The sequence below is a fragment of the Fusarium odoratissimum genome, assembly GCF_000260195.1.
Source record: "Fusarium odoratissimum NRRL 54006 unplaced genomic scaffold supercont1.48, whole genome shotgun sequence".
Taxonomy (NCBI): domain Eukaryota; kingdom Fungi; phylum Ascomycota; class Sordariomycetes; order Hypocreales; family Nectriaceae; genus Fusarium; species Fusarium odoratissimum.
The window spans coordinates 49292-64921 of record NW_022158728.1 but is presented as its reverse complement, the minus strand read 5'-3'; the positions used below and the strand labels follow the sequence as shown (position 1 = coordinate 64921).

Below are 15630 nucleotides of genomic sequence, written 5' to 3'. Positions count from 1 at the left end.
GAACCATGGTTGTTTGGCATTTGCCGATCTCGAATTGCTATGGTGTATGTCGTGCAGCATCGCGGGGAGAAAGTAGCCGCAGCCGTACCGAAGCCTCAAATCAAGATCAATCGGACGGAAATGCCAAATCGGATATCTTGGCATTCAATCTCGCAGAGCTCCTCGCAGTGGCGGCTCTCGTTTCCGGGCGACTCTTGGCGGGGGTATTTATCCGTCAATGAGGGGATTTTGCTTTTCCGTCTCTTGGTCCAATGCCATTCACAGAGGTGGAGATCCGGATATCCGATTTCTTCACTATAATATATAACTTCTATTCAATAATCCAACATGAACGACTCCTTTGAGTATGCAAACATTGTTGAAACCATGACTATCAGACACGACTCCAATGCCGTTGAGGCTCACAAGCCTGCTGTGCAGCCCTCACAGGCGAAACTGTTCACCTTGGATGAGATGATCAAGCGTCGCGCTGTAGAGCTGGGGGATACGATCTTGATGGGTGCGCCGGAGACGGGTGTTGATGACTTCAAGGAGCATAGTGCTGTGGATATTGATAGATATGCTGATGCGGCTGTTGCAAGACTTCAAAGCCTGGGTCTTGAGCCCGTGGTAAGTTCAGCTCATGAGATTATGGGGACGAAGCTAACTGAATAGGATCCCACGCTTGAGAAAGCACCAATTGTTGGCATGCTGGGACAATCAGGAATTCATGTCGTTATTCAGATCATTGCCCTCAACAGATTGGGATACTCTTCATTTCTCATCTCGACACGTCTTGCAAGCCCAGCCATTACCCAGCTTCTCACTCTAGCGGACTGCAATGTGATTCTCACAACACCACCATTCCACCCTGTTCTAAAGGAAGTTCAACAAAACCGCCAGCTCGAGATTCTTCCTCTTCTGCAAAGCGCAGACATCTTTCATCACAATGCACCAAGATTCGTCAGAGACTACAGCCCCGAAGCTGAATCCCGCAAAGTCGCTGTTATTATCCACTCCTCTGGCTCAACAGGTCTCCCCAAGCCAATCTATCTCACCAACTCAAGCTGCATCGGCGCTTTTGCAGTCCACATGAACATGCGCGCATTTCTCACATCACCATTCTTTCACAGCCATGGTTTCTACGAGGTGTTCCGATCGATCTATTCTGGCAAACCAATCTACTTCACAAACTACGGATTGCCTTTGACAAGGGAGACTGTCATGGCGCAGCTCAAGGCTACAAGGCCTGAGATCTTCCACTGTGTTCCTTACGTTATCAAATTGCTTGCTGAGAGTGATGAGGGTATTCATATGCTAGCTGATATGAAACTCGTTCTGTATGCGGGAAGTGGATGTCCTGATGATCTGGGTGATCGATTAGTTGAGCGTGGCGTTAACCTCTGCGGAAACTATGGAGCGTGAGTATTTCTCTTTCTGTACAGGAACTAGCTAACATGATGCAGCACCGAAACTGGTAGACTTGCAACTTCTGCTCGTCCTGAAGGCGACAAGGCATGGAACTACATCCGTGTCCTCCCTCCAGCAGAACCCTACACCATCTTCGACGAAGTCGCTCCCGGCCTTTTCGAATGCGTCGCTTTAGATGGTCTCCCATCAAAGAGCACTACCAACTCAGACAACCCACCAGGATCTTTCCGCACACGAGATCTCTTCACACAACATCCTACAAGGCCTAACCTTTGGAAATTCGCCTGTCGTCTCGATGATCGCTTCACTCTGATCAATGGCGAAAAGGTTCTCCCCATTCCTATTGAAGGTCGTATTCGACAAGAGGAAATCGTCAAAGAAGCGATTGTCTTTGGCGATGGGAGGACATATCCTGGTATTCTGATCGTCAAGGCTGATCGTGTGGCTAACATGCCTGACAATGAGTTCCTCGATGCCATTTGGCCATCCGTCGAAGACGCCAACTCCCGGGCAGAGTCATTCTCACGAATTCCCAAAGAACTGGTCGTCATCGTGCCAGCTGATTCATCTTACCCGCGAACAGATAAGGGTACTTTCATCAGAGTCCCTACATATCGCCAATTCGAGAAGGAGATCGAGGCTGCTTACAACAAATACGAAGGCCAAGGCGATGAAGCCGGTTCGCTAACACTTGAAGGTTCAGAGCTAGAAGATTACCTTCTTCAACAACTCAAGAGCAAGTGCGGTGCAGATCTCGAATCCTCTGAAGCAGACTTCTTCGCCTCTGGTGTTGATAGTCTTCAATGCATTCAGATGTGGAGTCTCATCAAGCGAGAGATCGACCTTGGTGGTAGACAATCCGAACTGGGACAGAACGTCCTTTACGAGACGGGTAACGTCAAGTTACTTGCCCGCCAGCTCGAGAGGTTGAGAAGTGGTGCAGACGATGAGACACAGGACCAACTGAAGATCATGGAGGGTTTAATCGAAAAGTACTCTTCTTTCGAGCGCCACGTCCCTGGATCTGCGCCTCAGCCTGAGAAGGAGCTTGTGGTAAGTTCCACACCCACACTTAGCAAGATTGAAGCTGACGAATTAGTTACTCACGGGTGTAACCGGCGCTCTTGGCGCCCATGCCCTCGCCCAACTCACAGCTCGACCCAACGTTGGAGCAGTATGGGCCTTAGTCCGAGCAGCCAGCGACACCGCCGCCACCGAAAGACTTTATAGCTCCCTCCAAGCCCGTGGTCTATCCCTCGACGAAGAGCAACGAAGCAAAGTCCTCGCTCTGCCCTGCGATCTCAGCCGTCCGGACCTCGGCCTCAGCGAATCTCACATCTCTGAGCTTCGCTCCAAACTCACAACCATAATCCACAGCGCCTGGGCAGTCAACTTCAACATCTCCGTGCAATCCTTCGAAGACCAACACATCAAAGCCGTACACAATCTCATCCAGCTAAGCCTCTCCGTGCAAATACCAAAGCCCGCACGATTCTTCTTCTGCTCTTCAGTTTCGTCAGCGGGAGGATCACCGCGCCCTGGAAAGGTTCTTGAAGCGCAGGTTCCTTCGCCTGCACATGCTCAGCACACTGGTTATGCGAGGTCGAAGTATGTTGCTGAGCATATTACTGGTAATGCTTGTAAGAATGCTGGTGCGGTGGCGAGGGTTTTGAGATTGGGACAGTTGGTTGGTGATACAAAGGTTGGGGAGTGGAATACTACTGAGGGAATTCCTTTGATGATTCAGACAGCGGTTACGCTTGGTGCTCTGCCCGCTTTGAACGAGGTAAGTTACTTACATGCTAAGCTGAAGTATAGTTACTGACATTGATAGGAAATGACCTGGTTGCCCGTTGATCTCGCTGCTTCAACGATTCTCGACCTTGCCAAACTCGGCCCACAATCACCCTCAGACCGCTCTTCCGACCCCGATCTCGTCTATCACATCCTCAACCCCGTGCGCTTCCACTGGGCGAACGACATGCTTCCCTCCATGACAAAAGCCGGCTTCAAGTTCGAGACCCTCCCTACAGATCAATGGATGGACCGTCTTCGCAACTCGGAGCGCGACCCCGCCAAGAACCCTCCTATCAAGCTACTAGATTGGTTCGAGGGTAAGTATGGCAATAAGGCTGCTTCGTCAGCGGAGAAGGGGCCACTGGATTATCTTACGGATAAGTCGAGGGAGGATAGCGAGACGTTGAGAAATGTGCCGGATGTCACGAATGTTGAGTATGTTAAGATGATGCTTGGAAGGTTGCAGGCACGCTGGGCAGAGAAGGTTTGAGTGCAGCGTTGAAATTCATTTGATCGTTAAGTGCTATGCAGGTTCATGCTTCTAAAAGGCTACTTCTAAGTTCGAAAATGCAAGTGCGTGAGTGATTCGATATGTCGCTGTCAAGTGTATGCATCCTCCTCTATGAGCCGTTGTCTTTTCAAACGCTGTGCTCCTCAATCTTCGTGATTTTCCTCATCCTCCGTCTGAACCTGCTGCTCCGACAGCCTCGGATTTCTTAATGCCAAGGCAAAGATTATCATGGGTATACAAACGCAAATTCCGGCGATACAAAGAAGTCTCTGTACGGAACTGTAGCTGCTGATAATCGCGTCTCGAATGGCCGTTCCGACTGGGTAATCTGGTATCACGGCAAAAGGCGAGTTGTAAATTCTCTTGGCAAGGGTTTCATCGGGTTGGAAATCTAGGTTATGCTTCAGAGCTTTGTAAAGAGTTTGAGTCCAGATAGCGCCTGAAAGACATGTACCTAGGGCGCTTCCGACATTGTAGAATGAGAGGTAGAGACCTGTGAGAATGGCCACGTGCTCTCGAGTTGCCGAGGCTTGGATAGATGCTTGAGTTGGATAAGCGAAGAACCCGCCCGCCACTCCGAGAAGAATCTGCGCCGCGATGATTCCGTCTTGGGAAGATGTCGAAGCTCCACCAGGGTATAAGATTAAAACGCCAAATGCGACCATGAAGAGCAGTGTGCCTCCAACAATGATAAACTTGAGTCGACGGATCTTAAAAATGACTAGACCAGCTAGAACTCCAGTGATGACTCCAAAGAATGAGAAGAATGAAATGATACGGGTTGCGTTCTCGATAGAAAAGTCAAAGGCGACAATGAGGATCGTGTAAAGGTAGTTTCCTTGCGTGCACCATGCTAGGTTAAGAAGACTTCGAACTGCCAGGGCCGACCAGACGCCTCTATCGCGAAGCAGATGGAATGGGATGAGAGGATGACGAGCACCGCGTTGTTCCCAAGTGATGAAAGCGATCATGAAACAGAAGCCTAGGACCAGAGGGAGGATGATGTACCAACTGCGCCAGTGGCTAGCGGTACCGCCAGCGACGGTTAAAGGGGCTAGAATGAGCGAGAAGGCGAGGACAAGAAGGACAAGGCCGACAATATCGAGTTGGTGAAAGAGATCTGCCCTGCCCTTCTTGGTCTTGAGAGAAACCAAGACAATCTCATCGCTCTCCTTTCCGCTTTCAGACTCCCAGGTTTTCCTCTCAAGAAAGTAGAGGCAGGATAGGAGAGGCAGTGAGGCAATGGGGTAGATGATAGCCCACATTCCAAGGCCCCATCTCCAAGTCGTCGTGCTCAATACCGCAGAAGTGATGTTTCCGCTGATCCAGGTGTTGATGAGGAATGGGATTGCTGGGAGATAGCTGAAAAAGACGCGCGCTCGCATAGATGAGAAGTCTGCGATGAGAACTTCCAAAAGCAGGACTATGCATGTATATCCCGTTTGGTAAATCACCGATCCGGTGCAGAAGATCTCGACTGATGGCGCAGTTGACTCGATCGCGATTCCGAGGGTATAAAGAACTGTTGAAATGGCAATGACCTCGAACCTGCCGAAGACATCTGCCACCTTGGCCGCTGTAGGTTGAACTGCCACCGCGATAACATTGCGCAAGACATTGATCGTGGAAAGATACGAATGCAGATCAAAACTCGACGTTGCATAAGACTGATACGCCAAACGAACCTGACTCTCTAAACCATACGCATACCCGACGAGGAAAATACCCGTAAAGAGCCAAATCCGATGTGCGCGGGTGAGGTTTTTGGAGACAACAGCCATGCGCGCCACGCCCGCTGAAAGTCTCTTAGGATTAGCAGGCCTCGCGGCATTTTGTGATAAGTCACTTGAGCTTGGTTCTGGAGCGCCGAGAAGCGGCGCTGTTTCTGAGGACATTTTCTGGTGGTGATGAGGAGGGGAGAGTGAAGAATTTTGAAACAAGCTGAGGTTCAGGCAGCAAAGCAAGGGGGAGAGAGAAGAGAGTCATCTGATTTGATTACGAGTGCATGGGGTGTGACTTGACCTTGTGACAACGCATGACAAAGCCATCTGATAAGATTTCATGTCCAATAGCGGCGGATCTAACCGTTGTCTAAGTGGGGACTTGACGCCATTATCACGAAATTGATGCCTGAGGCCTAGGATCATCAAAAGAGCATATCGCCAACGTGGGGTTGTAAACTATATGGATATTAATATTGCATACGACTCTGTCTCAATTATTCACAGGTATCACCAGACTGTGGACTGTTGCGTTGTTGTTGATCTGCTGTGTCCTCTGTCAGGTCTTGCCAATGTCACCCAAACCGGCCTCGGGTTGGATCGGAGCTTATCAGATCATGCAGGACGAAACTCAATCCAGGGACCGAAGTAACGGTATCTGTACCAATGCAGAGCTTACTCGGGGCCAGTGACGGTTAATAAAGGCCTATGTACGCAGTTTTGTTTCTTTCACGATCGAATGGTTTGGATTTGGCCAGAAGCATATAGGGCATGCAAGACTTGTGACAATTTCATCCACTTAATCCATGTACCTAATAATGATCCGTCGCACCCCAAAGATACTGAATGGCTAATTATGTCTTACTATGACCGCCGCCAACCTCGGAGAACCTCAATAAATACCAATAAGCGGCACCTTTTCCATGGCCCGACGAATCCGCCCGTTGAAAAAGTATAGGGGAACAGCGAAAGAGCCTAGAGCGAAAAGAATACCTCCAAACAGGATATAAGTATCTCTAATACCCATAGCGCTGATCCACGAATTGAAAGAATGACTGTACCCAAAGGAAATGGCATTTCTTCCTCCACAAGTGAGCACAATTGCAGGACCTGACATGTGCGGCAGCAACTCTCCGAGCCAAACTCCAGTCACAGCCGAGATAGCGCAGAAGCCAAAGTAGAACAGGGCGAAAGCAGCATGCATGCCTACCCAGCTATACCTCGACGGATCCGCAGCCACGACACCGTAGATGATCATACCCAGGAAGCAGAAAATAGACGGAAGAATGAAGTTGGGAAGAACATGCTCAGGCTCTCGGACGCCGCCATTTCTCTTGGTCAAGTAGCGACTGATAGGCTCTGCTAGCTCACCATATCCCAGACCAAAGAGTGCCCCAATAGCTGCTCCGATTTGGACTGTTCCAACGGTTTCTGGAGAGAAGTTCCAAGGCGGCATCTCAAGGCGCTGGGCATAAGTCAAGCTCAGCACCACGAGACCTCCAAATACCATACTGTTGAGCAGCAGGACCCAAAGAGTGCCTGGCACAAGGATACAAAGAAAGATGTCTTTGTACGCGCCAAAGAACCGGGCAACAGGCGATGGTTGAACTGTGAAAAGCGCAAACTGACGCTTATACGAGAGCTCTGTGGGATTTTCTGACTGAGCATCGTCAATGTCGAAGCCAGCGTCGCGAGCAGCTTGAGGCGAAGCAAAGGTTCGGTGAGTACCATACGCATCTGTCGCGTGGATTCTTCCACTGAGCTCGGCAGCGCGACGGTTGAAGAGAGTCTCGGGGACGCAGAAGATGATGAGTATCATGGCAAACACTGCAAAGGCTAACCAGAACCAATAATTAAGTCTCCAATTACCGCCCGCGTTCTCGACGATGAAGGGGATAGGGATCAAAAGTATAGACGACCCGATGGCGGTCAGTGCCCAGTATGCGATGAGTCGTGCGCTTCGCTTATAGAGGAATGACATGTCGAGAACAATAATTGGCAGCTGCCCGTTGTCAGCATCCGAGATAGTATTTACGGGTCGACAGAGGAAGCAAGTCATACCAGACAGTCCGAGATACCTGCAGTGAGCCCCTGCAAACAGCGAGCTCCAAGGTGAGACTCAAAAGACTGCGACTTGGCGGCCCAGATGATCGATGCCACGAAAATGATGTTGCTCAGAATGAACGCGAAACGACGACCGAGTGCCATGGACAAGGGAACGAAGAAGAAGTTTCCCAAACCCATGCAGAGGGAAGGATAACTAGCAAGGTCTGCAATACGGTCAGGATGGAATGTCTAGAGTCCATTCGTTAGTCATTACTAGTATTGTGGTATCTCTTCGACTTACACCACGCGTCTCCTTCATGTATTCAGCAATCAGGTTCCCAAAGAACAGCGGTGTAGACTGAATAACACCAAAACCAGCGATGCCATACATGCAGACAGCTAAGAGAACGAGACGCTGTCGCCAGACCCCGAAGTTGAGAGGATCGTTTGGGTCGCACGATGGAACTGGCAGGTTTCGCACATTTCCATCATCGTCGTATAGAAGGACGCCGGCACTGTTGCTTACAGCATCCTCAACATTCATGGCCTTGCCGTGATTATCGTCTTTTTCCATATTGCGCGATGAAGGAAGACGCAGGAATAAACTTTGATGGAAATGAGACAGATGGAATGTCTGCGAAGGTTGAATATGCCCGGTCTGAGATGCCAGGAGAATGTTTAGCATAGCAAGAGAGGATGCGATGTAATTTAAACCCCAAGACTCGCTAGACAACTCGCAAGGGGTCTCACGATAGTCTGGGGCCCCGTGAAACTCTAATTAGCACTCCGGGTTTTACCCCGCGGTCTGGCCCCTACTTTCTGTTGACTGCGAGACAGCGTTCGGGCCGAACTGGAATGTACGGCGGCAGATATCAATTAGCAACCCCGATGTTCGGCCCGAAAATCGTCAGCAATCAATCCTTTTTCGATTTATTTGGGCTTGCGAGCTACGATTTCGAGATGAATTGATATGAACCGTGGCCTCAGTAACCGAGGTCTTCCAATTCGGGATTGTCTCATGTCAGCTTCAATATTGGAGAGATCGACATGAAGAGCGTCTATCACGGTTGGCTCATGGTAACATAGGCAAGTAATCTGTAAGAAACGGATTCTGTAAATACCACACTGAAGGCATGTGTTCTACGACTGGGACACCGCATAGATGAATCTTTTGTCCAAGTATCTCTTTCGCAACACTGACACAGCGGATATTCCTGTAACAATTCTCAGAGAAAACTCCCATATTAAGTAATACATCATCCCATTCTGATTGAACCTTTGGCATAACATATGAGGGCTATCTATGTTATGCTCGAAGTTACTGAATAAATGAGCAAGAGAGATGACTGATCTTAACGTGGACAATTCTACTATTCCGTCTATCATAAGCCGTAGTGTCTGAACTCTAAGCTACAAACGATAAATGAAAACACTAGCTATTGATGGGAAGCTTCTGCTTGATCAATAGAAGCCTAATCTCCCAAGCATCGTAAGACCCTGGCAATCAGAGTCAGGAATGTCGTCAAAGAAACGGCTGTCTGATGCCATTGATCGATGCGACAACGTTCAATAAGTCACCTAATGCTACCACTCCAGCCCTCCAAGGACAATGTATTATTCCGAAGCATTATTCCACTGACTTTAAAGAAGCTCAGAGGTGAATGTAATCATGCGCGGGGATGCCAGGAATGATGCATCGGGAATTCCAAAGCTGCAAGCCTGCAGCCTCGGCAGCGAATCTATAAACAACCTGCCACTCAGAAGACCCGGAGACTGGATAAATTCAGTGTCTTATGAGTGTTCACTAACCAGTTTGGGGCAGCTGAGAAGCAGGCTGTGGATTGACGTGAGACAGGTGGAGGCAGTGCATTTTCAGCCTTATCCTTATAACCGCCGTCTTTGCCTGTACAGATCTACCTGCCAATGTTAGCATATCGATATGACAGATCAAACCAGATATCAATTACTCGACATTCTTGACTATCACGTCTCCAGCGCCCTTGGCCGTCTTAGACCGTGATAGACAGTCTAATACCTGCGGCTTCATAGACACGAACTCAGGTAACTACTCCTCTCCAACTTCCATCGCCATGCTATTCTCATGAAACGATTAAGAATCCCGTGGATATGTCCTGTAAGGTTACATGTCTATATAATGAGCCATATTCCGCTGTTGGCTGTTGCTGGAGCGAGCCATGCACCGTCGTCTCGGTATGTTTAGACTATACCGCGGTCAGCGAAGGCCAGTGCAATGGGGAAAACCTAAATGCTGGGACCAGTTGTTGGTAAGAATTCCATCCAAAAAGAGCTTTCAAATATCATAACTGACGGTATTTAGTTCTGGTTCTGGAATTCCATACTGCCAGACATGGAAGTTCTCTGATATCCCTGCCTCACTTGTGTGGTGCACTGATGTCCAACCTACTGCAGAAGTGATCATGTTTGATCAGCCTATCTTGACAGCGTCGGACACTACCTCGACTGATAGAAGCTCTTCATCAACGGGGCCGGCAACAACATCGACTAGTACATCGACTGAAGAGGCACCATCTCCCACCGAAACTTCGGACGGAAAGTCTGGGGGTATGTCATCAGAGAATACAATAGCACTTGGTGTCGGTATACCTGCGGCCGTGGCTGGTATATTCTCAGCTGTCCTCGATGTTTGGCTGGTGAAGAGGAGAAGGAGAATAAGAGCACTGCCGGCAGTACCTGCAGTTCCCTTGGTTCCAGCAGCTCCAGCAGTCATTTCTAGTGGCGATACTTCAAGCTCTTAGGCCTGAGATCGTTTCAGGGTGATGTAGAGTCGTCATGCGAAGACAAAGAGCGGTTTAACGGGAGGTAATAAGAGGTAGACTCGCAAGTTTCGAAAATGCAGATTGCCTTGTAAATTCATCCAAGGACACTTTACTCAGAAACAGTATGCTTTCATCGGAGTGGCTATGTTGATATGTTCCAACCATAGTGCAAATTCTGCTGGAACATACCATCGAAATGCCATGGGGGTTAGAGCATCGGCAAGATATGTGTTGTTTGAACTGCCACTAGAGCAGGCTAGCCCACTGTAGGTCTATCTTTGCTGAATTATATGCTAGATGTTCTACTTGCGATTAAAATTTGTGATTGAAGGCTTATTTACTGCCCATGATTTCGTCATCGTCGTGTCCACTGGGTCGATACTGCAGGGTAAGAAATGTCACACATCCTCCTATCTGAAATCACGGCAGCCCCTTCATCCTGCCGATAACACAAAACCCCTGGGGTGTACCACATATGACCGTTGATATCGACTAGGTGTATGTTCGTATCTATGCCGTAAGTCACTAACGACGGCGTGGCGTCAGGTAAGTCTACGGTACGGACGAGGAGGCAAGGTCCCCGAAGGCTGTAGCCCCAGTGGCCGAGTTACGCGCGCTGGCCTTACCGGGAGCGACTTGACGGCATAGAAATAGAATTTACAGGCATGCGTCACTCTCCCGTTGCCGACATAAAGTCTAAACGATTTAGGTGACTAGATCAAGTCCCCGATTTGTACTGAAAATGCTGCTTCAACAATTACATAACGAGTCAAAGAAAAGATCATATTGGAAAAGGGAACTGGCATTTCGGGCCCTCAGAACCTTTCACTAAAGAGCACAAAATAATTTGACACTTAAGAAGCGATAATGCAATGCGTAGGGTAACCTGATGATGCTTGCTTTTTGATTCCAGAACATCTGAGGCGAGTTTCGGCCGCCAGCGGGCCTGAATCCGCTCCGTCTACAACAGCAAAATAACCCTACACGCGAGTCAAACCCAAATTGCAAAGGGGTCAGTTAAAATGTCACTCGAAAGAACAGACCCGTCACTGGCCCAAGTTGTACGAATCCCGGCATTCCAGGTCCACATGGCGTTGGGCTGAAAAAGCTTCAGCTTGATTGAGTGTAGCGTCCAGCGTAAGGTTATTGCTCAGAATCATCGAACGATTTTCATCATAATCGCTTGTGTTATCAACAGGGTCTTTTAATAAGTTCAATAGAGGTCCGAAAGATTTGGGAAGGGGTGACAACAGCTCGGCAGATGCCTGGGATACGTAATCCCAGGGACACGGTACGGCAAACGAGCTGCATTTGGGTGACCGCCACGGACCTGCATGCATCGTAACTCATCCTTGATAACAAATCCCGGACACCCGGCGTTCTGGATTCGCCTCACTATTCTGTGCCCCCCAGCGACAGAAGCCCAGGATTGCTATCCAGGTTCTCGGTATTTCCAGCACAGAAACTCCCCTCGTGCGATTTAGAGTTCAATTTACATAAACAAGCAAAGACCATGTATTTAAACGACTGTTTTCGGATTTTCGCACGAGCACAGTAGCATTCAGAGCGGGAAGTGGGCAGACGGAATTGCAACCTCGCCAATCGAATTGGGATGAATTGTCACAGGATTGGAGCCGGCGTATGGATGCACCTCACAGGGGAAATGCTATAATTTCCGCTACCTTTTCCGACGGGTCCGCTGACGAAGCAACGTTAGGCGAACCGGTTCTTTGGTGAGCGCTGATCAGACTCGTTTTCTGGAAGGTGAACCATTCTTGGCTTTGGCGATCCCTGCCGTGGAAGCTGGGGGGTGATCCTTCGATCGGGTCAACGAACGCCGAATGGAAACGGGACGCACACAATTGATCAAGCAGCGACAGAGCTTGGCCGTCCCACATAGGTACTCGGAGAATTGATCTTGGTGGATGAAGAGAACGGAACATATTACTACAACGCAAACGAACTATTTCTGATCCCGTAGGATGCTCAGTTGACTTGAATTCGACGCAACTTCCGTTTCATCCGTCCGTGACCCTGTGCCCTTGGAATTCTTCCGAGAGTCGATATATTCTGTGACAGTAATCTCTTGAGTGCGTAGAATACCTTCAGAAGGCTGCCGACTGTGACGCACAGTACCAAGAGCAAAAGTCTCCGTAGTAGGATCATCGCCAAGCGTACCAGTTGCTCTCGTATTTTTCCTACTCCTCATCCCAGTTCCGTTGGATTGCGAATGAGAATAAACATATCCAGTGCCCTGTTTCTTTTTATTCCAAAATCCATATAGCGTCGGTGCGTTGACGACGATTGTCGCGGTGAGAAGCTCAGTGCTGGCCCATGTCGTGCGATTGACCTGGCTGTCTTTATTCATGGCGTTGATCGGCAATCGGATGACGGTGATAGCGACGATGAAGATGCCGAGAGTGAAGAGCACGTAAAGCTTGAGTTTGCGCTTCCAGGATGTCTTGAGCGAAAAGAATAACGGAATCGGGACGGCGAGAAGCATCACGTCGGTGACGATGTTGAGAACACCAACGACGATGAGTTGCAGTTGGGCCTTGGAGCAGGTTCCAGGATCTGGAACAACCTGCCAGTACAAATGAAAAGGTACGCACTCGCTGAAAGTCGTGACTTGGACAGCGACGTAAGTACCGAAGAAAACAAGAAGAAAAGAATACATAACCGTCTTCTGATATCGTAAGTTGAGGAGTAATCGTCGGTAAACATCGAGAAGCACAAGCTTCTGTAACCAAAGGCTGTAAAACGTCAGCACGACTCGCCCCTCGAGTCAGCAAGAGAACACTAACAATGAATTGTAAAAGACTCGATTCGTAATGGCGAATTTACTCCCAATCTCCCGTCGATAAATGATTTCATCAGTAAAAACCATCTTCTCTCGAAGACTCGGTTTAATATTATTTGTTCCCCAGGTGAGAACAACATGGATAAGCGCCAATCTCACAGCACAGCACAAGATGGCACCCATTGTGAGGTAATCACCGAGTACAAACTTCTGCTTGGCGACTTTTCTCCATATCAGCCGCACCCCCATAATCAGGAGTGACAAGCAGCTGAAGAACCAGTGAATAAACAGCGTAGGATCCTCCATTGTGTCAGGTTACACTGGGAAAAGAAAGAAGAAAAAAACAAGGAGGATTTTCGCAGCGGGGGATGGCGCAGATCACATATCTTTTATTGTACTGTAATTGTTCTTTGATGAAACGCTTCCTGTTACCTGCTTTGCTTCTTTTCAGTTTTCGGCCACTTGAATCCCAGCGGGTCGTTCCCCGTTAATTACGCTTGTTTTTTTCGTGCTGGTGAGTGAGTTTACTGACGATATGCTTCTGGACTTGTCAGTTTAGTGCCTAGCTTGGTTTCTTGTGGCGTTGTCTTTCATTTTGGGTACCAGCGCTAGAACGGGCCGTTTTCCTTCAACGGAGAGAATTAAACTATTCGTGTGCGCTAGTTACGAAATGATATTGGGAGCGGTAGCATTGATAATTTATTTAATGGATATTCTAAACGATGTCAACTGACGTCTTCAAAGAATATCGCTTGATACCGTCAATCGGGCAATTGGGCCGTTTGTCCCTCATGCGCCATTTTCTTGCTGCAGGGATATCACGCGGGTTCCTGGGATGCGGATGATACGAGCTGCAACCTTAGTTACTGCGCCGTGGCAGGGGCCTAAAAGTCTAGAGTTCAGTCTGTCGCATCCGAAATGGAAAATGAGGATGACGATCCTGTCTAGTGTAGCTCGCTAGCCGGGAGGCCTTGAGCAACCTCAAATTCCGCGGTGCAGACCCCCTGCATGATGCAGTATATCTGCGACTGTTCTTTTCATTCTTTTCTTTTTTGTTCTCCTGCATCTGCGCTGCATCTCCTTCCCCATCCATCCATCTTTTCATCTCATCTGCCCACCATGCGTTTCACTTCCCTCCTAGTCGCTGCTACCGCGACATTCTCTCAATGTCTCGCTGCGAGCTACGGAAGCCAGGGTGAAGTTCCTGCTATTCGCACGTACTTCATGGTCGGCGGAGGTTATGTAGATGATGGTGCAGGCGGAGAGATCTTCCGCGATCAGATGTACGTGGAGAGACTGGTACCTACCAAGGGACCGTACAAGTCTACGCCTCTCGTATTCATCCACGGACAAGCCCAAACAGGAACCGTAAGTCCCCTTGATCGATGTTGCGAAACAGCCTCGGCTGACACACAGACATAGAACTTCCTAAATAAGCCTGACGGAGGCCGTGGTTGGGCAAGCCAGTTCATCAACCAGGGCTACGAAGTTTATATCGTCGATCAGACCTTCCGAGGACGATCGGCATGGGCGCCCCTCGCCGGTGCTACCAAGCCCTCCACATACTCGGCAGAGATCATCGAGCAGCGCTTCACTGCCGTGCAGGAGTTCAATCTCTGGCCCCAGGCTGAGAAGCATACCCAGTGGCCTGGTACCGGCAAGCGAGGAGACCCTGTCTTTGACGCCTTCTATGCTTCCAATGTCCAGTTCATCAACAATGCCACCTACCAGCAAGAGACCGTCCAGGCTGCTGGTGCTGCCCTTCTTGACAAGATTGGCAAGCCTGTTATCCTCCTTGGACATAGCCAGGGTGGTATGATGCCCATTCTTGTCGCTGATGCCCGCCCCAAGCTCACCAAGGGCTTGATCCTTCTTGAGCCTTCTGGTCCTCCATTCCGAGACGCCGTCTTCAGCACCAAGGCCTCTCGTGCCTACGGTCTGACTGACATCCCCCTCGTCTACAGCCCTGCCGTCACCGACCCCTCCACCGATCTCGTCCAAGAGGTCCAGCCCAGCCGTGGCGAGGACTTCGTCGAGTGCATCCTTCAAGCCAAGAAGCCTGCACCTCGTCGTCTCGTCAACCTTGCCAAGAAGCCTATTCTTCTGCTCACTTCCGAGGCTTCTTATCACATGCCCTACGACTACTGCATTGCCCGCTACCTTAAGCAGGCTGGTTGCTCCAAGACCAAGCACATTGAGCTTGGTGAGGTTGGCATCCACGGTAACGGACACATGATGTTTATGGAGAAGAACAGTGATCAAATCCAGGCTCTTGTTGAGCGCTGGGTGCGATCAACATAATCATGCCAGTGAGCCCACGAGTGATTGACACTCCATGTTGCTACTCGGCAAACGATCTCCCATTGTTGACTGGGAGCTTTGATGTTGTCCATGCCTGTTGTCGCTTTCAGTGGCTACGTAAGCCCGGGCATATAATAGATCACACATAATTGTCTCTGACGAGCTATATAGATAGAATTAATTATAACTGTAATGCCATACCATCCATGAAACACTAGCAAAAATACTTTCAAAAGTGCAATCTGT

General features: G+C 49.2%; 6 protein-coding genes across 6 annotated transcripts; 2 read left to right on the top strand and 4 right to left on the bottom strand.

Annotated features, from left to right (window-relative positions):
• Positions 1-274: 274 nt before the first annotated feature.
• Positions 275-5675, top strand: FOIG_15171 (uncharacterized protein). The gene is made up of 5 exons (XM_031216499.1): positions 275-609; positions 655-1400; positions 1446-2463; positions 2510-3196; positions 3245-5675. The coding sequence occupies exons 1-5, from the start codon at positions 328-330 to the stop codon at positions 3695-3697; spliced, it is 3186 nt and encodes a 1061-aa protein (XP_031053724.1). The 5' UTR covers positions 275-327; the 3' UTR covers positions 3698-5675.
• On the bottom strand, positions 3623-5672 carry FOIG_15172 (MFS transporter, SIT family, siderophore-iron:H+ symporter). The gene has a single exon (XM_031216500.1). It carries the CDS (start codon positions 5611-5613, stop codon positions 3862-3864), a length of 1752 nt encoding a protein of 583 aa, XP_031053725.1. The 5' UTR covers positions 5614-5672; the 3' UTR covers positions 3623-3861.
• A 656-nt stretch (positions 5676-6331) lies between the features above and the next one.
• On the bottom strand, positions 6332-8059 carry FOIG_15170 (uncharacterized protein; the record flags this gene model as incomplete). The annotated part of the gene is made up of 3 exons (XM_031216498.1): positions 6332-7441; positions 7501-7734; positions 7787-8059. The coding sequence occupies 3 exons, from the start codon at positions 8057-8059 to the stop codon at positions 6332-6334; spliced, it is 1617 nt and encodes a 538-aa protein (XP_031053723.1).
• Positions 8060-9931: 1872 nt separating this feature from the next.
• FOIG_15169 (uncharacterized protein) lies at positions 9932-10234 on the bottom strand (the record flags this gene model as incomplete). Its single annotated transcript, XM_031216497.1, has 1 exon — positions 9932-10234. One exon carries the CDS (start codon positions 10232-10234, stop codon positions 9932-9934), a length of 303 nt encoding a protein of 100 aa, XP_031053722.1.
• A 1091-nt stretch (positions 10235-11325) lies between these two features.
• Positions 11326-13590, bottom strand: FOIG_15168 (uncharacterized protein). Its single transcript, XM_031216496.1, has 2 exons — positions 13088-13590; positions 11326-13036 (listed from the first exon to the last, which is right to left on the bottom strand). Exons 1-2 carry the CDS (start codon positions 13387-13389, stop codon positions 12247-12249), a joined length of 1092 nt encoding a protein of 363 aa, XP_031053721.1. The 5' UTR covers positions 13390-13590; the 3' UTR covers positions 11326-12246.
• A 407-nt stretch (positions 13591-13997) lies between these two features.
• On the top strand, positions 13998-15630 carry FOIG_15167 (uncharacterized protein). The gene is made up of 2 exons (XM_031216495.1): positions 13998-14451; positions 14506-15630. Exons 1-2 carry the CDS (start codon positions 14092-14094, stop codon positions 15382-15384), a joined length of 1239 nt encoding a protein of 412 aa, XP_031053720.1. The 5' UTR covers positions 13998-14091; the 3' UTR covers positions 15385-15630.